Source organism: Mus caroli, unplaced genomic scaffold (assembly GCF_978045245.1).
Source record: "Mus caroli unplaced genomic scaffold, Mus_caroli_1 scaffold_2, whole genome shotgun sequence".
In the NCBI taxonomy this organism is placed as follows: domain Eukaryota; kingdom Metazoa; phylum Chordata; class Mammalia; order Rodentia; family Muridae; genus Mus; species Mus caroli.
Window position 1 is genome coordinate 103123435 of NW_028227257.1, and position 25037 is coordinate 103148471.

The following is a 25037-nucleotide window of genomic DNA, read 5'->3' on the forward strand; positions in this document are numbered from 1 at the left end:
TGGGTTGGAAATGATGCTATTCAGTGTGCTCATTTCTTTTACAGAGCTGTTTTAGCCCAGCCTTGTTGCCCCTGAAAGGCTCTGAGGAGGAGTCTGGATCCCACTTTTTTTTTCTCTTTACTGCTCAAAACAGGTATAGGCATCTTAATTTATAGCACCCCAAGCCTGTGAAGATGCCTTTTGCAAAGCATCTGAAATACCATTTGGTTGGCAGTTTTGAAATAGTATCATAGGGTTGTATACATTTTCATTTTCTATCTTAGTGAAAAATGTAAGTAAATTAAAATTAAAGGCCTTTTAAAGTACTCTAAAAGATTCAGTGTTTTATCCTTTAAGATCGTTACAGATGGCATTTTCAAGCTTCATTACTTTCACAGTATAAACCTGCAGATTAATTTATAATATGCATTGAAATAGTAAATGTGTTATTTTTTAAAAAAATGTATTTAACAAATGGTTGTGAGTCCTACATTTCAGGATTATAGGTGCTAATAAGAAAGCATCGAGCATTGAGAGCGGTGTATCCTTGGGTAGCAGGCCCACACTGGAAACTTTTGTCTTGGCTCCATTTCTTCCAAAATTCTAAGCATTTGGAGACCCTAAATTCTTGTCTCTCTCCAGAGGCCACTTAGCGCCCAGCCCCGTGTCTTGACTGGCCTTTCTGAGCTTGTAGCCATACTAAGGCATAGTATGGCTTTGTGTATGCGTTGTTGGTGCAGACCTCTAGCAGTTTCCTTTTCACTTGCACCTACAAATACCAACTGAGTGTCTGGTCAAGTTTTTATGTGCTATTGTAAGCCCAGATTCAGGCATGTACTGTATCCCTCTCCCCTTCCATAGGAATGTTCCATCCCTCTCCCCACCCCACCCCCACACATGCACTTTTTTTTTTTTTTTTTTGGCAATGCATATTCCAACCTTGAATACTTACATTTTTAAAACAAATTTCACTAACTTGTCATAAAATACCCTTCTAATAAAGTATGCAATTCAGTGGTTTGTAGTACAGTCACAGGATCATGTGACCCCACTCACTCCAAATAGTGTTCATCAGTTCAAAGGAATCTTTGTATATTAGCAGCCCCTCTTCATTTCCCTGTTAGCTCCTACATCAGCCAGCCACTGATCTGCTCTGTGGATTTGCCTGTGCAGTATATTTTGTACAAGATAGGCAACATCTGGGTGCTCCTGTCTGGCTTCCTAGCGTAATACTGCGAAGGGTCATCTGCATCATAACATGTATGAACTGCTGAATAGTTATCGTAACATGTATGAACTGCTCTTGCTGTGGCTCTGCATAATGTACATCATGTAACAATAATAACAGCTTCGTTTTGTCTTTAGAATGGAACTTGTCCATGTAGTGGCCGTTACATTTAGCAAATATTTGAACAATTAAATAGAGTAGAACACATTTCACAATCCTGCAGATAGCATTTTGCTGGTCACATGACTAAGATTGATAAAATCACAGCAATAATGGATTAGATGTGGTGCATACAAGCTTTCGGTCAATTTGTAAAAGCAAGTATGACCTCATCCTGTTAGATTTCCTGTGCACAAAGAAGCCAGTCTACAGGGATTTAGTATTAGTTTATTGTTCTCCACCTGTTTTAAGCTGTCTCCTCACAGATCCTAAATTCTGGTAAGAAGTAGATGAGGCATGTGGCAGCTGGTAGTTACCTTGCTCTCTCTGGCCCATTTTATAGATGGAGAAATTGAGAGTCTGCTGCTGTTGTTGAATTGGTACTTTAATTTCATCAGTTTTAAGAACTTAAATTTCCCGTGTTTTCTCAGTATTTTCCTTCCAAATTAGCCTGTGATCAATACTCTCCCAAATGAGAAAAGCAATGGTAGAAGCAGATGTAGCAGTCTGGAGAGTTTTATTGGTTGCTATCGTAGGTGAGACCACACGAGGTGGACTGTATCCCACCTGCTGTCAACACTCTTGCCTTCTCCCTTCAGGGTTATGAGGAAAGTCTGGACCTTGTTTCACACCCATAATTGTGTTTTATTTCAGTGAGAAATGTAAGGCCAGAGGATTCACTGTGATCGTGGATGGCAGGAAGTCTCAGTGGAATGTGGTGAAGACAGTTGTCTTAATGCTGCAGGTAATTAGTTTTCCACGTCTGTCGGTCAGGAAGTGCACTTCATTTTATAGCAGGATATCATGATGGAAATAGCAAGCACATTTTATTATCAAACTGTGCCCAGGCTTCTCAGCGGTGATGTGGTTCTGAAACTAAAATTCCACACAACCACCATTGGACTGCTTAAATTCAGTCATTGTATCTTTAAATTTATGTAGTAGAGTTAAATCTCACCTTGATGTACAGGCTTCATAGGCTGAAAATAGTATGTTATGTTGAAGTAGTTTGAGCGAGAGAGCCTGTGGTGGTCACATGTAGGCTGGGAACCCAGAGGTCACCTGGTGCATGGTGTGCCATGATTCCAGCTGCACTCCAGCCCCTGGGCTCCTTATTGGTTACCTGGGAAGTAGGGCTGGGCAGGTCAGGTCAGAAAAAGGTTTGCAGTTGAGCCTTACATGTCGTTGCCTTCTATGTAGCGTTTTTTAAAAAACAAAACCACAAAACAATAAAAATTAGGGATTTGTGATGATCACACTAAGAACTTAGAACCTAGAAATTTGTTTCATAGTTCTGATTTTCTTAGTAGCTCACAAATTCACATTTAATAAACAATTCCCCAGTCTACAATGGGGGTGCAGGGCATCTTGTATTTGTGTCCCTCATAGACTGTTTCGTCCATCTCTGGCATATAGCAGTGACACAGCAAATTATTGTTATCTGCTGTGAGGCTACTGAAAATATTGTCAAGTGACATAGAAACATCCAAAGAGGCAGGCTGCTCCCAGGGATCTGGTTTTCCTGAGAAAAGTTTCTAGAGAAGGTAATAGTTGGGTTAAATAAACAAAGGTGTCTTAATAAATGGAAGCAAATGAAAAGTCATTTCTGACGGGACTGTCCTTTAGTGACACCCCCACTTGAGCCAACATCAGTAAAAGGAGTTGATAGACCAGTTTGGGGGAAATATAATTAATCTGGCAGGAATAGGGGTACCAAGTGCTCAGTCTAGTGAGCACCAGAGATGTATAACTGGGGTGAGTCAGTGAGCTTGAGTGGTAGCTGGCTGCTCTCTAGGTTCTATGGAGAGAAGTGGGACTGAGCACGTTGACATCCTTAGCTAGGAGAATGCTGCACGTTCCATCCTTTGCTTAGGATGATTAGGGTGAAATGACTTGAGGGGTGGCAACAAAGAGTATTAGCTTTAGTGTTAGAGCCTAGTGCGCCTCAAGTACTGTACACATTATTTAAATTTAGCCTCACAAAGTTGGAAGTGGCACAGTCCAAGGGCTGAGCCTCGCCTTTTCCCTCATGTCTGCAGTGATTGCAGATTTTCTACCCATTACTCCATCTTTTTAAGTAATTTTTTTATCTGCATGGTTGTTGTACCTGCATGCATGCCTGTGTATCATATGTGTGGCTAGTGCCCAAAGAGGCCAGAAGAAGGTTCTAATCCCCTGGGACAAAAGTTACAAACATATGTGAGCTGCCATTTGGGTGCTGGGAATTGAACCTGAGTCCTTTGGAAACAGCCAGTGCTCTTCGCTGTTGAGACATCTTCTCAAGGATATGGCATAAATGCTTCCTCATTAAGCTCTGTCCTGGTCCTCCGACGACCAGTTTTTATGGGCGTACAGACTGATGTCCCATAGTAACCTGTCTGCCAAATGTGTGGCAGCACCTTGCCTCCCAGCCCTAGAGACCATTCTGATTTCTCTGAAAAAGTTAAGTCCCACTTAGGTAAGTCATCCATTCAGGATGCTCTTCCTTTCATCCTGACACTCACCTGCCACAGGCGGGCCTTGGGGACCTGCTGTCATTTGCACTTTGATCTGCAGTTATGCAGAACAATCAGTGGACTTAATCCCTGCTGTGATTTTCTTCTTTCCTGGTAGGTAATTTTATGGACATTTGCACTGATTACTATCTAATTTTTTCAGAGTCCCCTTAGCCATCATCCCCTTGTTAACTGTCTCTACTCAGGAACTGATTTGCTGGTTTGGTCCCAGGGGCAGGGGCCAGCTGTTTGGGAGACCCCCAGCCCCCTAGGAGTAGCTCTTCCTGTCACGCCTGTTCTGAAAGAGGGGCCCTGTTTCTCTTGCTTCTCATACTTTCCTATCCAGTGACTTGGAAATACTGATTTTCCATAGGTCAATAAATCAATAAGCTGCACTCCAGACTTCCCAGCCTCAATGTTAAGAGTTCTGAAACAGCTGTGTCTACCTTGCTAACCTTAGCTACAGCCTCATCATCACTGGATTTACACTGTGCCCATGCACACGCTCCTGTTGAGAGATCATTTCCATCTCTTTCCTAAAAATTATTGTAACTTGGTGCAGCCCAATGGTGGAGAGTAGTGTTTGGAGTCTTGGGTTTAAATAAGTACTGGAAGCTGACCATGTACATCATTTGCAAACCATCTATGACTCATACTCTACCACAGATCTGAATGCTTGGAACAGAGATTCTCTGACCCTCAAAGTCTAAAACATTTTTCCTGTTGACCTGGTCCAGAGCATGGGAATAGTCAGACATACCCGGACTCTGCTCTGGTGTCGTTACCTCTAATTCTAAGCTAAAGTTACATGAGTGAGATCCACTAGCAATGAAGATTTAGTTACTCAACAACTATTTATGGGATGGCTTCTGCATGTCAGACACTGAGAATATAGAGTATTCATAGGTAAGATACCTGCCATTGCGAAGCCCTTGTGCCATCAAGGACTCAGGCAGTGGGTGATTAAGAAAATTATTAAACATCAGTAACTGGTGGTGAAAGCTGTGTGGGGCATGATGAAGATCACACACACACTGGTGCCCGAGTGCACACACAGGTGTGCATGCACACGCACAGGCACACTCACACTCTAGATGACAGGGACGGCATCTTTAAGGAGGGAGCTCTCAGTCCAGGATAAAAAATGAAGAACACCCTGTGCAGAGAAGGTTGAGGGGCAAACTTGTGAGATGGGGTCTGACTTGTATTCTAGGAGTTTGGAGCTCAGCATGAGGGTAGAGGAGTGCTGTAAGGAAAAGGTGTCCAGTGAGGCTGAGCTGCAGGCGCCCAGTGTGGACAAGGGACTGGCAAGGCACTCTGAGCACAGCATGGTGCTGGGCAGTGTAGCCTTTTGCATGGCATTTCCGGAAGGAGTGTGGGAGCATCAGGAGAGTGGGTGGTAGAAATGGTTACACTGTAGATGTGTTCTCCAGTCCACTCTGTGTGGCCTGTTAGTGAGTAACAAGTACTTACACAGAAAGTCTTAACCACCATTCTTTCCATGATGCAAATGGTCATATTAGAACATGGGAAGTTGTATTGTGTGAAAAGATAGTTTTGTCTTCTAGTTTATAATCACAAAGAATTCCTATTGCTTGTATAATGGCTGTTAAGAAACTAGCTTAGTGAGAAAATGGGTTTCTAAAGAAATTCTTCATGATGGTGGTGTTAGAAAACATTTGTCCCATACCATAAAAAATAATTGTAATAGTTTCTCCATTAAAACATGTCTTGTGGTTTAATCTAAACATACATCCAGCAGAGATACTGTGTGTAATAAGAGCATTTGACATGAACGGTCTGTTTAAAACTGTTTTAAAATTTTCTGAGTAGCTTGTTATTTATTGCCACTTAGATTTTGGAGTTTAAAGAGTTTCTTCTGCTTTATTATTTGAATTCTTTTCTAAGTATCTGAGCATAATCACAAGTGTGTCTAGTAATTTGCACATTTAATAGATCATTTGCATGTATAATTTGTACTTGTTCTTCTATGTTTTACAGAATGTTGTTCCAGCCGAGGTATCCCTTGTTTGTGTAGTGAAGCCAGATGAATTCTGGGATAAGAAAGTAACACACTTTTGTTTTTGGAAAGAAAAGGATAGACTTGGCTTTGAGGTAAATATAATCTGTATAAAAAGAGATGTGTTGTGTCTTTGAAAGTGGGTTTCACTGATATTACTGGGCATGCTCAGTGTAGTTATTTAGATGTGCTTGCCTTATGCCTGCTATAGCATCTGTAGTATTTGCTCAGCTCTCAGACACGTGTTGAATAACTGTGTCTTTTTCATAATCTGTAAAGGCTTTATTCCTATGTATATACTCTTTAACTTCAAGAAAACTAGGACTTTTGTATCAAAGTCTCAATGATCATGTAGAGGAAACATAGCAAGTACTAGGCCGGCCATTCCAGACCTGTGAGTGAGCCTGAGAGTGCATTGTCTATGACATGCCATGTTCATGTTGGGCTTTTTCTTACATGGAGTCAGCTGTATGCATCATTGTCTTTGATGTTTAGGTCACTCTATCCCTTTGGCCACATTCAAGATTCCATTTTGACTTTTCAGCACTGTTGTTTATATGTGTAGGTCTTCCATTTGATATTTATTCTACTTGGTTACACACACACACACACACACACACACATTCTATATATATATATAGTTCTTGTAACTCTGGACTGTGTCTCCCATTAATTTTGAAAATTCTCTGACTTTGGTTTAAAATATCTCTGTATCCCCTGCTTTATATATTTCTGGTATATTAACAGTGTCCATATTAGATGAATTGAAAACTTCTTAACTTTGCTTGTTTGGCCTTCTGTTTTATTTTTAACATCATATATTCCCTTTTTTGTTCATTATTTTTAATTCTTGGTTTTGCATTTAGGGTCTTGTGAATGGTAGACAAGTGCTGTGTTACTGAGCTGTGTTCTGAGCTCAGTTTGGGTGTTTTCTCCTTTGGAATCTTCAGTTTTAATCCATGTCAGGCTCTCTGCTTTCTGGTCTTGCCCAGTTTATTGACAAGGGCACCAGAAAGTTTCCTTGTCTGTTACCATGGTTTTGCTGTGTAGCATCTCTATTCAAACTTTGTATACCCAGCCCTCCAGCCAAGTATTCACATCCATGGAGTCAAATAACGTGAAAATATTTGAAAGAGTTACTTTTGGGACCAGGACATGCTAAAGAGCCTTCTGTGCAAGCATAAGGTCCTGAGTTCAGTCACAGAATCCAAGTAGAAAAGCTAGGCATGGTGGATCATCATTGTCATCCTATGCCGCAGACCCTCTGGGTCCCTTGTCTGTGTAGAACAGGTCTCTGGTGCAGGTGGGCAAGGAGTCAGTGGGACTTGACAGATAGACCCGACACAAGGGAGTGTGGATATGAATGCAATTTGTCAAATCGAGCATCAAACTTTTTATACAGAAGAAAATAGGGAAGTTGGGTGACACACTGGCAAGGTACAAAGAGGTTACTGTTCTTACACAAAACAGGAATGCAAACAAGGAAGAACTGGCAGGAACCAACTGATATAAAATTCAATGTTAGCAACTGGGATCAAAAACAGCTCCACCTAAGGTCCACTTAATCTTAGAAGCCAGGGGCAAGGGCTTCGTGCCCTTACCTTAGTTCCTACTCTGGTCTATTGTATAGTCCACCTTCCCCCTAGGCCATTGTAAATACTTGTGTATGGGTGTAACTCAGCTACCTATAGTTCTAAGTATCTACTCTGGTTCTTCTTTAGGTCACAAACTACCTTCTTCCTAGATAATGGTAAATTTCTGTGTAGGGCAGTGACTTAGCTATGCTTGCCCAAGGTTGGATCAAGGTCTGCCTAGAATCTAACTTAGCTCTATGTCAAAATATCAATCCTTAGGAGCACTTGTAATAAAGCAATATTATGGGAAAGGAAAGCACACAGATCCGTTTACCAACTAAAGCAAGGACATTGGAGCATTCTTTATACAGGATGCCACGGTTCCAGGGAGACTAAGTTTCCATGAACTTTTTGTCTCGGGACATTGCCCAGGTTTTTGGGGCCTGTTGCACTTGTCACTACTGGAGTGGATGTAGCAATCTTAGTCCTGGGAGATGGAAACATGCAGCTCCCCGGGGCTGGCTAGTCAGCTGCTTAGGCTGCTTGGCGAGCTGGATGCAAGTACCAATACGAGAGCCTGTGTTTAAACAAAACAAAACAAAAGAGGTAGACAGCACCAAATCCTGAGGAATGATAACCAAGTTTGTCCTCTGGCCTCCACATATACTGGCATGTACACAGGAACAGACAGATGGATGGACACACACAGAGACACATACACATTTCTGTACTGAATACAACCTTTGTGCCACAATTTCCTAAACAATACAGTTGAACAACTATTTATCCACTGTTTGTATTTTATTAGGTATCATAAGTAATCTAGTTGATCTAAAGTATGCAGGAGCTTCCTGTGTGCTGTATTTGCAAATGCAGTGACACTGTACGTAGAGGTCTCAAGTATCTTCAGGTTTCCTTACTTGCAGTGGTATCCAAGGAGGTATCCAGCCTCCTGAGGCCCTAAATGATGAGTTTGGTTTTTATCTCTTTGGTGAACTCTCATTTGTCCCTGCCCACGACCTCTCTGCCTCTGCATCACAGCTGCCTACAGAGTTCCCAGCTACCTGACAACACGGGCGCTGCTTCTCTTACTCTCCTTACATTGCTTGCTTGAGTCCTGACTGTGGAGTTTCTTGTTTGCTTTTGTGTTATATTTTTAATTGAATACTTGACATTTCGTGTAAGACAATAAGAAAATCAAGATAAATAGCATTTGTGCCTTCATAATAACCCATCTTATTTTTTCTTTGGTTTTAGGAGGTAGGGAAAATGTTGTTAACTAGCCAAGAGCTGAATTGGCTCTTTGCTCTGTTTCATTATTTTTGCAGTGAACACAGGCTTCAGATATCTCTGTACTTACTTTGACTGGAGCAGGGTTCTTTCTAGCTTTCTATATACTAACTAGAAACCAGATTGTTTTTCCCCACTTGTTTTTGCAGCTTTGTCATTGGTAGGCCTGACTATCCATGGACTTAGTGGAGAGCTGTGCGCTAGCCAAATAAAGGAAAATGGCTCCAGCTAGTACAAAGAGTATTCTCCTGACAGTTTGGGTAGAAAACCACATCCCAAGAAGCTGAGCCAAGAAAGCCTGAGTTCTGCGGTTGGCACCACAGAGAGCACGTAGTGCATAGCTAGGGACCAGCAGCAAACATTGCTCTGAGAGAGTGCAAAGTGAGCCAGTGCCAGCTGTTCAGACTCAGTGAGGACAGAACAGGGACAGAGCAGCGCCTTTATGAAAGCCTGTCACATCTGTTTAGGCATAGGTATGTGCTCACTACACAAATGAACCGTTACTAAACATCTTTGAGGATAAAGGAAAAGACAGCTTTGGTCTGATGCCATAGATGTTTGCCTTAAAATGGAAGTGTTTAATGAATGAAGCTCCTTGTATCAGTATATTTCTCCTAGACACTGGAGAGGATCAGTTTTGATATTTACCTAGTAAATAAGTGCTTATTAAAAGCCTGATGTCTTAAAGAGCGGGGATTTATTTCAGATGCTGGATATTTTGCCACTAAACACACTCAACTTTAGAGGCGAGGTTGAGCCCAGCTACTAAGGGGTGCTTCCAGCTGAGAGGTAGAGTCAAATTTCAACATTGATTCTGATTTAATTGAAAGTTATTTTCCTTAGTATCATATCAGATAACTTGGGCTTTTATAAATATTCTGTAAACTTTTTGTAGATATTCTACTTACTTTAAAATGTAACTTTGTTTTAAATACCAATGTTCTTACAAGCATAGCTAAGTGCTTTACTTTATAGAATTATGTATAACAGTTTTATTATCAGCTTTCCACGGTGTCAGTTAGCTGAACACCTACTGCTCCTGACAACTGTTGCACAATTTCACATTTTCTTTCCTGTCTGTGTGGATTTCTTCTTCTGGTCACCTATCTCCTGTTCACTTCCAAGTGTTTTTTCTTGTCCACCGAATATTAGTTTTGTTGCTAGCCTCAGTGTTTCTCAGAGCATCCATCCTGTCTGAAATCTGTATGCATCCTTGAGCTCAGTGTTTGCAAGTTCCTTCCGTCCCTCAGCAGCACCTCACTGCCAACTGGCAGATGCTGATGTCAGGGGACAGCATCTGTATATTGACAAGACTAGAACTGGCATTAATCTCGTCCTCAAACTGAGATGCCAATAATCAGAATGTTCAATCTCTTTTAATTTATAAATGCTTGTAATAATAAAAGTATATTTATTCACATTTGTGTTCTTCTCTAATTCTGTCTGATTCTTACCTTTTATATCAGTGGTAATATCCAAAAGAAAACTTTCTTTATGCTCCTTTGTCAAGAGCACCGCTGCTGACATACAGTCTTCTCAGGTTTTACCGAAGTTTATTAGATCTTTGGGGACAGTTGGAATGTTATAGATTTAGAGCCAAATTACTTTGGGTTATCTTTAGTCCCCTGAATAGCTCACCTTGGTATCTGATCTATCATTTCAACTACAGATAAAAATCTTTAGACTGTATTAACAGCAGGCCACTACCTTCCACCAACCAGAAAGCTAAGAACATCATCAGCTAGGTTTGATTGAAAAAGACTTTAAGTTGATCGCTTTCTTGTTCTGTAACTGTAAAGTTTGAGTAACTGCTTAGGAGTTAGTTACCTAGGAGCACACGGGACAGCCTGCATCTGTGCTTCAGGGCTGTGCTCACGCATAGCACAAGCACATCTCAGAATAAATAACTTTTACTCTTTTGGAAGTGTTGTGAGCGGTGTTCTGTGGTTCTTGTAAACTTCTTTTATCTATTCAGTTAGGTTTTTGTTTTCATCTGCCAGGGTTTTCTTTGAAGACTGGTGTATGCACAGAAAGGTTGTTAAATTGTGTGTGCTTCTTAGAAATGAATATGCAATGCTTGTGGGAGTGTGGGCTTTCCCATTAAGTGAAGCCTTTTGACCTTCGGTTTCTTCTCCTTCTTCCCTTTCCTCCCTTACCCCCATTGTTGTCATTCTTGGACAGACCCAGCTTTCACTGTGTAGCATTGTGAGCACATTGTGGTGAGCATCCTGCACTGTATTTAACCCACTTTCACAGTCTTCAGTCTTTATTTCCACAAGTCCACACTTGGATTTCCATAGGTGTTCAGATTTGATTCTTTTCCCAAGGCTGCTCACCTGGAGATGTGTTCCTTGATAATTAGACTCAGTCACTGACTATCCATCCATCATCCTTTCATTAATAGCTGTGCCATTCAATGTCTTGATCTCTTAGTTCATCAAATTTTGGAGATTTGGTTCTTCTGTTCTTTTTCAGTGTCCTTGCTGGAGTGTTTGCATAGCGAGTGACTTGCCCTGTCTTATGCCATTGGTCCCTCTTATGAAATGTGCTGTCTGTGTTTAACTTCCTCTGTTGCTGGTTTTCAGCATACAGACTTTATCCCTTGGCATAGCCTAAAGACTATTATCTTTTAAATTCACAGACTTAAACCATTCAACATATGGGTCCATACTTATTCTTACTGATATCTTTAGTCAGCAAAGATCTTTTCAGGTCCCTTTGGTGCTACCATAGCGATCTCTGACAGTTTATGGTAATCTAGGTGAGATGGTGGTATTCTTATGCATACTTACTTCATCAGCACCTTGACCAGCCTGGTTTCTTTCACTGAGAAGCAGTGTTTGGATGCTACAATCTGGATCCTGGGAGTATATATTCTACAGAGTTTGCCTATTTGCCTAGAAAATATGTAATTATTATCTTAGTACAACCAGCTAATTTTAAATTGAAACAACAATTTCTTATGATTTTATTAAGTAAATAGTTTTCATTACTAAAGGATTTTTTAGTATTGATAAAGTATTAAAAATGTTTTTTTCTGAGCTGCTAGTACTTTTTAAAATGTTGGTATTGTCAGAATATTTTGATAGATTTCTTAAAGCAGAAAACCATGACGTATTGAATTGATTTTAGATGCTGTTGCATTAACTAAACAAATGCTCATTTGCTATCATTTTGAATCAGGTTTACATGTTCTCCTCATTTCCCTTCAGAGATTTTAATAATTTACTCAGTATTTCTTACGTTTTGCTCTGTAGGTTATTTTAGTGTCCGCCAATAAGTTGACACGTTACATAGAGCCATGCCAGTTGACAGAAGACTTCGGTGGGAGTCTCACCTATGACCACATGGACTGGCTGAATAAGAGGCTGGTTGGTATATTAGTATAAAACAAGATAATCAAGTATTTTTACATGTAGATAAAATGTTTGAACAACATCCTCATTATAATCAACTAAGATGTAGATTGTTTTTGTATAAAAACCAATGTTTTATAAAAACGTTGTGTGTGCTTAGTCGTGTAGGGTTTGGAACCCCCACTCAGTAGTCGGAGTCACTTGACTAGAGTCCTGATGCTAGAAATCAGTGTGTGGCCTTCACTGTTGTACTTAATTTCTTCATGTCTTAGTTTTCATATCTATAAAATGGAATAATAATAGTACTATCTTCTGCAATTGTGAGCAAGACAAAATGAATATGGACCTGAAACACTTCTAGCTGCCCAGCAGGCACAGCAGTACCCTGTGTTGACTGTTATATGCATGGGGCTTAGAGTCAGGTGACAGGAGCATAATGTCTTGAGAGGTGACCTCAGTGACATGACTATTTCAGAAGATAGCTCACCATCATGTGAATTTTCAGCTGGGGCACAGCATGACAGACTAAGTCTGTCCTTTCTGAAAGCTTCTGCTTGTCCAGACTTCTGAGGTGCACTTCTCTGTGTCACATAGCATTATTTTTATTGAAGTGTGGAGAGAATGGTCTCTAATGGAGCTTTTAGAGATTGTGTACTAACAAACTTTAGAGAACTTTGGTTATTCCTGAATGAGTAGCCATTCCTGCCCTGTATTTAAACAGTGGCATGTCTCTTGGACAACTGTATGTCTACTTTATTGTCTGTTCAAGTGAGCCCAAATCCCTTCTCAGACATACTTAGGGAATCATGTTAAAATTATAAGCAATGCATCTTTATACAGTACACTGTCTGTAAATGGATTGGTGATCTCGAAAGTTGAGGAAATGTCTCTAACTGGAATTGGTGGCTACAGCTGGTCTCAGTAATGTTTGTGTAGTTATAAAATTTGTTATTGGTACAGATGTTTCAGGAAGGAAAAAGAAATCCTGCTGACTAATGTCGTTACTGTTAACTGATGTCTTTGTTATGTATTGCTTTTTGAGATTTTTCACTGTATGTCCCTACAATCTCCTGTTGCAGGTCTTTGAGAAGTTTACAAAGGAGTCTACATCATTGCTAGATGAACTTGCTCTGATTAACAATGGAAGTGATAAGGGGAATGAGCAGGAGAAAGAAAGGTAGGCAGTCCTGTGAAGAATGCCTGCTGCTGGCTCACGTTAAAGGGACCAAAGTGAGCAAGTCTCTGCTCAGAACTGCCTGCCACACACAGCTGATAAGCATTTGCTTTACACATGCAATGTTCCTGCGACTTAAGCTGGCTTTACAAAGCTACTTTTTGATGAGTGTGGCTGTATTTTTTCCTCGAACTGGAAAGCATTCTGTTGTAAGAATGTGCTTTGAAAACAAAGCCATTTTCTATTCTTAGTTTTGTCTTTCCTGAGAACATCTGCAGCTTGAATTAAAATTCTTAAAATGTCTTTAAATCCATTAGTACCAAAATATATAGCGTACAGTACTCTTCTTTTAAAGTGTGACATTTTAGAGTTTAAGGTAAGGAGTTTGGTGTTTCATCACTCAACTCATTTATCTATATCTATATCTAAATCTATATCTCTATATATATATATATATCACACTTGTATTTCTCAGGAAAGACAGTGTATTAGTCAGGGTTCTCTAGAGTCACAGAACTTATGGATAGTCTCTATATAGTAAAAGAATTTATTGATGACTTACAGTCGGCAGCCCAATTCCCAACAATGGTTCAGTCGCAGCTGTGAATGGAAGTTCAAGGATCTAGCAGTTACTCAGTCTCACACGGCCAGCAGGCGAAGGAGCAAGAGCTAGACTCCCTTCTTCCAATGTCCTTATATTGTCTCCAGCAGAAGGTGTAGCCCAGATTAAAGGTGTGTTCCACCACACCTTTAATCCCAGATGAAAGGTGTAGCCCAGATTAAATCTCCTTAAACTCAGAGATTTAATCTTCTGGAATCCATAGCCACTATGGCTCAAGATCTCCATACCAAGATCCAGATAAGGATCTCCAAGCCTCCAGATAAGGGTCACTGGTGAGCCTTCCAATTCTGGATTGTAGTTCATTCCAAATATAGTCAAGTTGACAACCAAGAATAGCCACTACAATCCACCCCTTGTCAACTTGACACAAATAATATCTCATGTTCACATGAAACAATAACAAGGTTGTGAATACGCCTAACATGATATAACTATCCCTCGTACAATCGCAAACGCATTTGTAAATTTACAATGGGGCATTCATATTACTTTATAATCCTCGTTTCTGTAACTGGTTACGTGGCCTTAATTGGTATTTATAACTACCTTCCTCTACTACCCATTCTGTATTTCCTTCACCTTCGGCCAGCACCTCAGCAGGTCTTGGCTCTTTTCCTGGAGGATTGACCCATACCTTCATTCCTGATGGGTCTGCGTCCTTTGTCATCCTGCTTGGATTAGGCTGTTGTAGTTTCCCATTGACTTTAATCACAGGACATGGTAGTACTAGGAGACGCCCTAAGGGATCTCCTACACTCCAGACATAATCTTGCTTACCTCCATTGTGAAGAGGTAATCCAATTTCCCCATGGTAATCTGGATCTATCACTCCTCCTAACACGGTTATTCCTTTTTTAGCCTGTTGGTTTAAGGGCATTAGAAGCCCAAAATGACCAGGGGGAAGTCTGAGCTTCCAATTCAATGGAATGTTTGTTGTAGCTCCTGGTAGGAGCACTCCCCTCTCTGGAGCCAAAACTTCTAGGCCAGCAGAACCTAGAGTTATGGGGACAGGAAGCAAAAATTTTCCTAGAGGGTCACTAGGAGTGATAGTAAGTGGAACTATTCCCTTTTCCACCCCTTGATTCCTGGACCCATGAATCCTGGCTATGGGTGAAACTGTACCATATATTGAGCGCTGATTCAAAGCATATACTGCCTTCTGAAGAACTCTACCCCAGCCTTCCAAGCTGTTACCACCTAATTGGCGCTGTAACTGCGTCTTCAAAAGGCCATTCCATCTTTCTATCAGGCCAGCTGCTTCAGGATGATGGGGAATGTGGTAAGACCAGTGAATTCCATGATCGTGGGCCCACTGTCGTACTTCTCTGGCTGTGAAATGAGTTCCTTGGTCAGAAGCAATACTGTGTGGAATACCATGACGATAGATAAGGCATTCTGTCAGTCCATGAATGGTGGTTTCAGTAGTTGAAAGTGCTGGTGGCTCAACAAGCCAATTCCAATATTTTAAAAGATTCATCCTTGTACTTCTGTTACTCTAGAACCACTCCTGGTACCAAATTCTGTATTAGTCAGGGTTCTCTAGAGTCACAGAACTTATGGATAGTCTCTATATAGTAAAAGAATTTATTGATGACTTACAGTCGGCAGCCCAATTCCCAACAATGGTTCAGTCGCAGCTGTGAATGGAAGTCCAAGGATCTAGCAGTTACTCAGTCTCACACGGCAAGCAGGCGCAGGAGCAAAAGCTAGACTCCCTTCTTCCAATGTCCTTATATTGTCTCCAGCAGAAGGTGTAGCCCAGATTAAAGGTGTGTTCCACCACACCTTTAATCCCAGATGAAAGGTGTAGCCCAGATTAAATCTCCTTAAACTCAGAGATTTAATCTTCTGGAATCCATAGCCACTATGGCTCAAGATCTCCATACCAAGATCCAGATAAGGATCTCCAAGCCTCCAGATAAGGGTCACTGGTGAGCCTTCCAATTCTGGATTGTAGTTCATTCCAAATATAGTCAAGTTGACAACCAAGAATAGCCACTACAGACAGGTATTTGAAAAGAGTTCCCATAGGAAATGAATCCATGGCCAGAGTTTAGTGCAGTATTTCTATCCCTGCTGATGGCTGTCAACCTGGGTTGAGGTCTCTAAGGAAGTGTCCCAAGCCAGTTTAATTGTATCCCCACATACTTATATGACAATAGGTCAGGGCTTGGTTGACTTGTGTGTCTACAAGAAGTATTAATAAATTCTTGTGTTGACTAGTCTCTTTCCACACAAATGTTATTGTTTAGTTTCCTTCATATTGAGGCATAGAATCCCATCCCTTGCCAATTTTTATCAATCTTCATTGTATTAGCCTTCGGGGAGCATCTAGGTTACCCTAGAGTTAAAGACAAGGATAAATTAACAAGTTACAGGATTTAGTTTGGATAGCAGCATGATCTTTGACTATGATTTGGTAGCTCCTCAATTTTTCTTGAATTTTCTCTTTCTCATGTATTTAAGAACATGAAGGCAGAAATCCAACTATGCGAGAAACAGGACCACAGTGTGAAAGGAGTGGAGTGCATTGTTAGGACACCACGCGTGCATGTGTATAGGTGTGCATGTTAGTAATGTCTGCATGCTACTCCAAAGGTTGAGGAGACAAAAGTCAACATGCAATGCAGGCCTAAGAGTTTTCTGGTTGGCTCTGTAGGGTGTTTTAGTTTAATAATCATGGTCGTGTCATTTTCACTAAGGGGCAATTTGACTTTTCCCCTTCTGTTTGTACCTCTTCTGTCACGGCACCAGCTAAGAATTCAGATAGTGTTGAATAAGAATGAAGAGAATGAAAGCCTTGTCTCCTCGTGTCTGCTGGGGTCTGTGCTGAAGGCTCTGTGCTGCAGTACACTTACTTAATTACACATGGTGAACCATTCTTACATTTGCTGTGAAGCCAACCCGACTTGGCAATAGTGTGTAATCCTCTTAATGTGTTGTTGAATTTGGTTTGCAAATATTATATAAAAGATTTTGCACATTTATTTTCATTCAGGGAAATTGTTCTTTTTGCTCTGTTTCGTTCTGGTTTTAGCTTCAAAAGCTGAGTTGGTAGTAATTATTTCCTATGTTAGGGAACAGTTTAAGGTATACTAGCATTTGGCTCTTTAATGGTTGGTGGAATTTAGCATCATATCTTTCTGGAATAAATGTATTAAGTATAAAACAATTTTGAAATAGATGTATAGGAATATTATAGCATTCAAACATGATTCGTTTGATGTCTTCCAGGTCTGTGGATTTAAACTTTCTTCCATCCGTTGATCCTGAGACGGTTCTTCAGACAGGTAACATTATTTACTAGTGATGATAATAATCTTGTAAGCAAAGTCTTAGTCTCTTTAACAGATTTACTCAACATGTGATTTGTTACTGTAGTAGGAGTTTAAAGGGCAGTTCTTCAAACTATATGGGATTAACCTAATGGTGTTAATATAATATTTAAAAATTAATGATAAAGTATTTCCTCCTAAAAAATTTGGATCTATTTCCTGTTTTATAAAATGAATTTCAAAAAGTGCATTTAATTCTATCTCATTGGGTTGTTATGGTAATTATTGAATACTTGCTATGTGCTGTATTCCCTCAATAGCATTTGAGATAATTAGTATTATTGTCTTTCTTTTATACTTGAAGAAATCAAGGCTTAGAGATAAAAATATAACCTAAGTAAATAAGTTGTTCAGAATCAATTAAGAACATTTATCACCACAGCTCAAAGCAGGTGGGAGTACAGAGGCACCAGTGACAGCAGTTGGTAATCCCCTGTGCAGATCACTGAGGCCTCGGTGGTGGCCCTGCACTCTGATGCCCCATGCTTCAAGCTGTGTGTGCCCTAGCCCAGGACTGTAGTAGACAGCCAACAATTCTAGGAGAATGAAATGGAATTCTTGTAATGAAATACTGTAGCTTTATTTCTGATCTGAAAAGATTAATAGCTCTCACTTACACTCTTTCTGGGTTCCAGGCACAAACTAAGAACTCTATTCCTCAGCGCAGTCCCTGAGGTTGGTCTTGTTACCTTGTTTTTAAAGGAATGAAACTGAGGCTTAAATGGTTAAGCTGGGCCTAGTGGCACAAGCTGTTGAATTCCAGTGCCTAGGACAGAGAGTCAGGAAGGTAACAGGTTGAAGGCCTGCCTGATCCACAGAATGAATTAAATAAAAGTTTGAGAAACTTGCAGAGATCTCTCAAAATGAAGAATGTAAAGAAGGACTTCAGCTGTCGCTCAGGAGCTGCCCATATTGCTAGCAAGCATGAGGCTCTAGTTCCTTCCTTCATGGGCAGTTATGGATGCATAGACAGTGGCCAGTAAGGTCTATAGTCAGAACCCGAACCCAGGCAGGGAGGCATCAGGTTGTTCTCTGAAAGGATTGCCCTGAATGTTCTCTGATATAAACAGTACCCACAAGGAAAATGCTAAGATATCTATCAATTGTCAGAATAATGAAAAATGGGGGTGTTCTTATATTAATGATAAACACACACATATATGGAGTTCATGCAAAGATTGTGATGTGTTTTAAGTATTTGCACAGATTTTAAAACAAATGTATTTCCAATTAAAGAATGCCAGGAATTACGTTTTAAAATCCGAATAGTTTGATGTATTTCTTCAGCTGTTTGTCAGTTTTGAGTGCGGTTCAGATTCTAGTTCCTCGGGGCGCAAAGGACTACTTACTACCCACAAGCCCCATGCTTAGACATTATAGTAGCTGGCCAGGAAAGGTGCTGTTTCATAGGAAAGCTTCACTTCCTGCATTATTTAGCATTTCAAAAGCATCTTATTTTAAGCCATCGTTTTAAGAACATTTTAAATATTTAAATATATGCACTAAGTTTTATTTTATATGCTATCAACACTTGAAGTAGGTACTAAAAGTATATAATGGAGATTTAGAACAACTAGATTGTGTTTTAGAAATTGATTATATTTAAAAGCTACAAAACCCCCCTTCTCTTTCTAAACTTTAAAAGGTATTTAAGTTTAGGATACTTCCAAAATAAAGAGAAGAAGAAAATTTATATCTGTGTATTTTCCATGCCTGTGTAACAATGGGAATAGTTTTATTCTGGGCAAACAGTCTGTTCATTTTTAAAGTTGTCAATGTGCCTATGGCTTTGCTAGGCCCTCTTCTGTGTCAGCTTCTCATGTGAGTAGATTCCTGAGTGAGCTTGCTATGTGTCATTCTCCCATCAGCGTGGCCCGTTCACTAGTCAGTCGGTAGGTTACAGGCGCTGCCGTGGAGATGACTTCAGTGTGATTCTCTACTGCTCAGGAAACTTCCCCCAGCTACACTGATGGTACACGTGCCTCACTGTCAGCTTCTAAGTGGCGTGCTTGAGAGTGAGGAGCCGAAAGCCACAACATGCCTGTTGAGCTAGTAATGAAACTTCTAGAGTGTAATTTTGCTTCATAAAGACAATGTATTGACACCATATCTTAAGTAATGGTCCACCAGGAATCTGATAAGTATTTATCAATGTATATGTTCTACATTTACTGTGGCATATAGGGTGTTTATATTTACATGATTGGCATCTGTTTCTATGTGCCTTCTAGTATATATTGAATGACTTTTGCTGTCATGTGTTTGCACATAAGCAGTTTTCCTACTCAATGTGATATATGAAGTTTCTACTTGCATTGCATTCCGTTTGAGAAGTCAGAAGGGTAGGTTTTAAAATCAGGACTAGGATTTAGCAGATGAACCTGTAGGGACCGTACTTTTTGTGGGCATTAATTACAAGTATCTTTCGTTTGTAAAGGGCATGAGTTGTTATCTGAATTACAGCAGCGTCGATTTAATGGCTCCGACGGAGGGGTCTCGTGGTCTCCTATGGATGACGAGCTGCTGGCACAGCCGCAGGTTATGAAGTTGCTGGACTCACTCCGGGAGCAGTACACGCGCTACCAGGAAGTCTGCAGGCAGCGCAGTAAGCGCACGCAGCTGGAGGAGATCCAGCAGAAGGTGATGCAGGTGGGTGTCGGGGCTGACAGAGTCCGACTTCCCTGTCAGTGATGTGTGACTGACTGTATTAAGTCCTCTGTGTGTCACGCAGAGAACTTAGGAGATTTCAAACTGGATTCCTATCTTCATAGGGAGTGTCTACACTAAAGTGAAATTATTTCTGCTCTGGTGGAATTGATTATTTAACTCACTAACAAAGACTTCAAAAGCAGCTACTTTAAAACATAAAAAAATGCTTTCTATATTCATTTAATTCATAACATTTGAACGTGGTCGTTTGAGTTATTCTTAATTTCTAAAACTTAGTAGACTGTTTACTATCATTGTAAAGTATTTTATTCTAGCATATAAAGATGATACATGTGATGTAGTCAATTCCAATATTAAATGTACCCATTTATACTATTAGTAAAAACAAATATACTTATGAATTTTTAGTTGTTTTTAGAGTTGACTTTCATACAGAATATGGCTGGAAAATCCAAAAACAAATATGAGACATTTCTGTTCATTAGATTGTGGTAGATTTTTATCTACTGAACAATTAAAATAAATCTTTAAATAATTTTTATTTGAAGATAAAAGCTGGCTCAGCTAGAGAAATGGCTTAGCAGTGAGAGAGTCTACTGTTCTTGCAGAAGACTTGAGTTCAGTTCCCAGTACCCACTTCAAGGGCTCCCAGTTACCTGTCACTCCAGCTCCAGGGGATCTGATGCTATATGCTTTTCTGTCATCCGTAGTACCTGTGCTTATATGTGTGCACTCATGCACAGACACACACGCACACATAACTAAAAATGAAACCTCTCAAAACAAGTACAAGCAGCTTGAAATACTGAAGTGTTCTTTAAAAATCTTGAGTCATTGGTTCTCTAGGTAGATATTTAGGCATGGTGCTAAGTTGTATACAGGTTATAAAAGTAGATTCAGTTTTGTTTGCTGATAGAGGTAAGGAGAAAAAGCGTTAACTATCACAAGGAAAGAACCACAGTGCTTTGGGCGTTTCTAGTGGCTGCCAGAGTCGGGAAGGCCTGGTGGGAGGAAGTAGCAGTTGACTTCATTTTCTAGAAACATGGCAGATTTTACCACACAGAAGGTTTACAGGAGGCTGGCACTTTGGGGGTGGTAAGAGAATAGCATAATAAGGGAGTGGATTTGGATTCTTGGATTGCACTGAATTCTATAGAGCACCTTCTTACATTAATCACACATAAATCAAAGATGAGGTCTCACTTTGTAGTGCAGGCAGGCCTTGAGCTTCTCATTCTCCTGGCTCATGCCTCAGCTTCTTGAATACAGGCCTTGCAGGCGTGTGTGGCCACACCTGGCTGTTTTCTTTATGAAGCTGCAAACATGCTGGTGTACCAGTGGTCAGCATGCAGCAGTCCCACAGAAACTAAGGAAAGATGGAGCTCCTTTGCCAGTGCGGTTATTTAAATGTACCTACAGTAGCATGAGAGTGACGTGGCGTGCACCAGAGCATCTTGCATATTTGGGGAAATCAATTTACATGAAGCTAATTAGAAAGCTGCATGTCTGCTTATGTTAAATCATTGAACCCTGACTTGCCACTCAGCTGAGCTAGCATCTCTGAGAACGTGACGCACGAGCAGTGGACGGCTCTGATAAGCTGAGTGCTAAGTAGTCGCATGGTAATTTTCAAACACAGTTTGGATGGACAGTGTCAGAGGTCACGGGGAATGCAGATATTCCCCATGCTGTTTCTGTGAAGTTAGGTAAGCAACATCACCATTTCACTGAGGAGGCTGTGGTCGCCCCTACTATGTAATGCGGCAGCTTTTCTGCCAACGCTGCAGGTATTATTTTTAGAGCCTACACTTTTCCTCCATTCTAAAGAGAGGCCATAGGTGCAGAGTAAGATGCACTGTCAGTAGCTAAGTGCACAGTTGGAGGCTCTGTGCCCAGTGCCCAGGCCCTTCCTTCTTGGCTGCCCTCCTGCTGGGGTTGACCACTAAGTGTCCTGATACACCTATGCTGTCCAGCTGTGAAACAGTTGTGGAGGCAGTTCCTGGCCTGTGCAAATATTTGTTCTCACACGTTTTAAGGACACATCTCCAAGGTTATACTTTGCATATAAGTGTATCGATAACTGTTTGAGGAGTCATAAGGTTATAGATTATATATAAAACTGTTTTTAAAGTAAGTTAACATTCATATTTGACTGAGTAAAGTGTGAATGAAATTTTTATAACACCATTTGGCAAGCTCCCATCATTGATGCATTTAAATAGACTTGTTTACTAGGCATTGACCTCAATTTGAATAATTTTATTAGAAATAGTCATACAGTTATGGCATTTACACTATGGTGTTCCATACTTAAGAAAGAAGGCTTCTGTGCGCTTTAAAGCTGTGTGTACTCATACATACAGCTCATATGATTGCCCTTTCTGTGTCAGTGAGATGTCTGTCCTTTGGATGAAGTTCATGTTTAGGTGTCTGTACTTTAACTCACTTTTATGTCACTGAACTAATGCCCCAGACAGACACTGATGTGGACAGGGGTTTGCTTTGTACAGTTTACAGGCCAGGAATCTCAGGTCAGAGGGGGTCTGGTGATTGGGCTTTCTTCTGTGTTAGAAGGTAAAAGGGCAAGAGTTTGAAGAGAAGTGGACAGCATAGGAACCCATGAGGACAAGTTGACATTCATATTTAATTAATCAGTCAGCAAGCAGTGCCCAGTGTGAGTCTAAGTTCTGCCTTCACCTTAAATATGGCGCATGGCGCTACTGTCGGGCTGTGCTAGTCGCTGTGTAAGACTTGTCATGGTAGAGTTTGTAAGTCTTGGCCTCTGCTTCCCCACCTTCTCTGCATCAAACTACTTCTGCCCTCTCAGGCTTTATGGTTTGTCTCTCATCTGTATTTTTCCAAGAGGCTTGTACATTTCTTAAGAAAGTGTCTATCTTAACTATTGTATCTAACACTAAAATATGGAACAGTAATGAGTGTCTGATGTACACCAACTGGCATGTCCTGAAAGCAGCTTTGTACACTCTCTTCAAAGTATTTGTGGGACTGAGCCGGAATTCCGACTGGCACCTGCTCATGACTCCTCTGTAAAAGTGACACTGTCCAGTGAAGTAAAACAGGCCCTAGAGCCCTGCTCCCATAGAGACGCTCAGATGAGAGATCAAAGGTGTTGAGGACCAGACTCCTGTTTATTCTGAAGAGTTCTTGCCGGTAGTGATGAACTTGACCAGAGTTCAGCGAAAAGTAAGGACGCTCCACACCGTTACTCTAGTTAGTTGCTCAGCAGTAATACTATTTTATTTTTGAGCTTTGTGTGATAGTATTAATCCTTAAAGCAGAAGTTTGTATATTAAGGCAGTAGAATATGAGATAAAAAGAGAAGGAGAAATCACAGAAGACCCCTTATGTGTAATAAACAGACATTTGCAATGCATTCAGTACTGCTAATAACTGTATGGAGAGATTTCTTTTCTATCTGGCAGGAGTATTTCCATAACAATAGTTTATGTACCTTGCAAAGGTTATTGGAAAATACAGTGTATTAGTTAGGGTTTTACTGCTGTGAACAGACACTATGACCAAGGCAAGTCTTATAAAAAACCAACATTTAATTGGGGCTGGCTTACAGGTTTAGAGGTTCAGTCCATTATCATCAAGGTGGGAGCATGGCAGTATCCAGGCAGGCATGGCGCAGGAGGAGCTGAGAGTTCTATGTCTTCATCCAAAGGCTGCTAGTGGAAGACTGACTTCCAGGCAACTAGGGTGAGAATCTTATACCCACACCCACAGTGACATACCCATTCCAACCAGGTCACACCTATTCCAACAAGGCCACACCTTCAGATGATGCCACTCCCTGGTCAAAGGATATACAAACCATCACATTCCACTCCCTGGTCCCCATAGACTTGTTCAAAAACATGAGTCTATGGGGACCATACTTAAACATAGCATAATGCAAAATGCATTTAGTGCAGCTTTCAAAGTCCTCATAGTCTATAGCAGTTGCAACAATGCTAAAAGTCCAAAGTTCAAGGTCTCTTCTGAGATTCATTCAACTTAATTAACTGTAATCCCCAAAGCAAGGCAGGAAACCAGCTGGGCAAACTCCAAACTCTGCATCTCCATGGCTGATGTCAAAGTGGTCTTCAGATCTCCACTCCTTTTTCATCTTTTTTGACTGCAACAAACTGCTTCCTCCTGGGCTGGTTCCACTCCCTGTTAGCAGCTTTCCTCAGCATGTGTCCCATGGCTCTGGCATCTTTAACATCTTTGAGTCTCCAAGGCAAGTTCAATGTTACAGCTTCTTCTTTCAGTGTCTGGGATTCCACTTGATCTTTTGGACTCCTCCTAAGGGCTGGCATCACTTCTCCATCTCTGTCCTCTGTAGCACTCTATGCTCAGGTTGATCCACACCATTACAGCTGCTGTTCTTGATCATCCCATGGTACTGACATCTCCAATACACTGGGGTGTTCCACTCCAACTAGGCTTCACCAATAGCCTCTCATGGGCTCTCTTCAGGGTGGCAAGCCTCAAATCCTTTGCATGACCCCTTCAATCCTGGGCCATCAACTACAGCTGAGGCTTCACCTTCTCCAATGGGCTTCCCTGGCCTCTCACAGTGCTAAACCTCAGCTTCTCTCCATGATCCCTTCATTCCTTCACAAGCAGTACCACCTGAGTGACTCTTACACATTACCAAGTCCAGCCGCAGCATGAGCTACAACCTTATCTATCTCTGGAACACAGCTTCTTTGTGCTCCCAGAAAACAATTTCCAGAAAATTTCACCTCAACAATGCTGGTCTCTTCTTAATCACCGCTAATTCCTTAGCTCCAGCTAACCAGCATCAATTTTCCCAGTAGTTCCTTCCATTCTTAACTCTAGAGCCAGAGGCACAATGGCTGAAGCTGCCGAGTTCTGCTGCTTACAGGAACTAGAACATGATCCCCTTGTATTATTACATTATCACTAGCTTTATGTTTTCTAAATCCTTCATTGCCTAAGCTTGGCTATCCTGGTTCTTGCTCTGTAGATTGACCCTGAATGTAGAGATCAGCATGCTTGTCTCATGGGATTAAAGGTGTGTACCACCATGCCTGGATCTAATTTAGCTGGGTAGGATCTTGCCCCAAGGTCCCACTCCCTTAATCTTTATCTCCTAGAACACA

At 40.9% G+C, this 25037-nt stretch overlaps 1 protein-coding gene across 3 annotated transcripts in view; it reads left to right on the forward strand.

Moving 5' to 3' along the window:
- The window catches only part of Sestd1 (SEC14 and spectrin domain containing 1), a 96916-nt gene that overhangs the window by 49632 nt on the left and 22247 nt on the right, over positions 1 to 25037 (forward strand). For all 3 annotated transcript variants that reach the window (XM_085834744.1, XM_029472050.2, XM_021150523.3), the window contains 6 exons: positions 2021 to 2111; positions 5863 to 5976; positions 12003 to 12116; positions 13181 to 13278; positions 17132 to 17187; positions 19670 to 19881. In XM_085834744.1, the coding sequence (XP_085690870.1) occupies positions 2021 to 2111; positions 5863 to 5976; positions 12003 to 12116; positions 13181 to 13278; positions 17132 to 17187; positions 19670 to 19881 (685 nt within the window). The remainder of the gene's footprint in view (positions 1 to 2020; positions 2112 to 5862; positions 5977 to 12002; positions 12117 to 13180; positions 13279 to 17131; positions 17188 to 19669; positions 19882 to 25037) is intronic.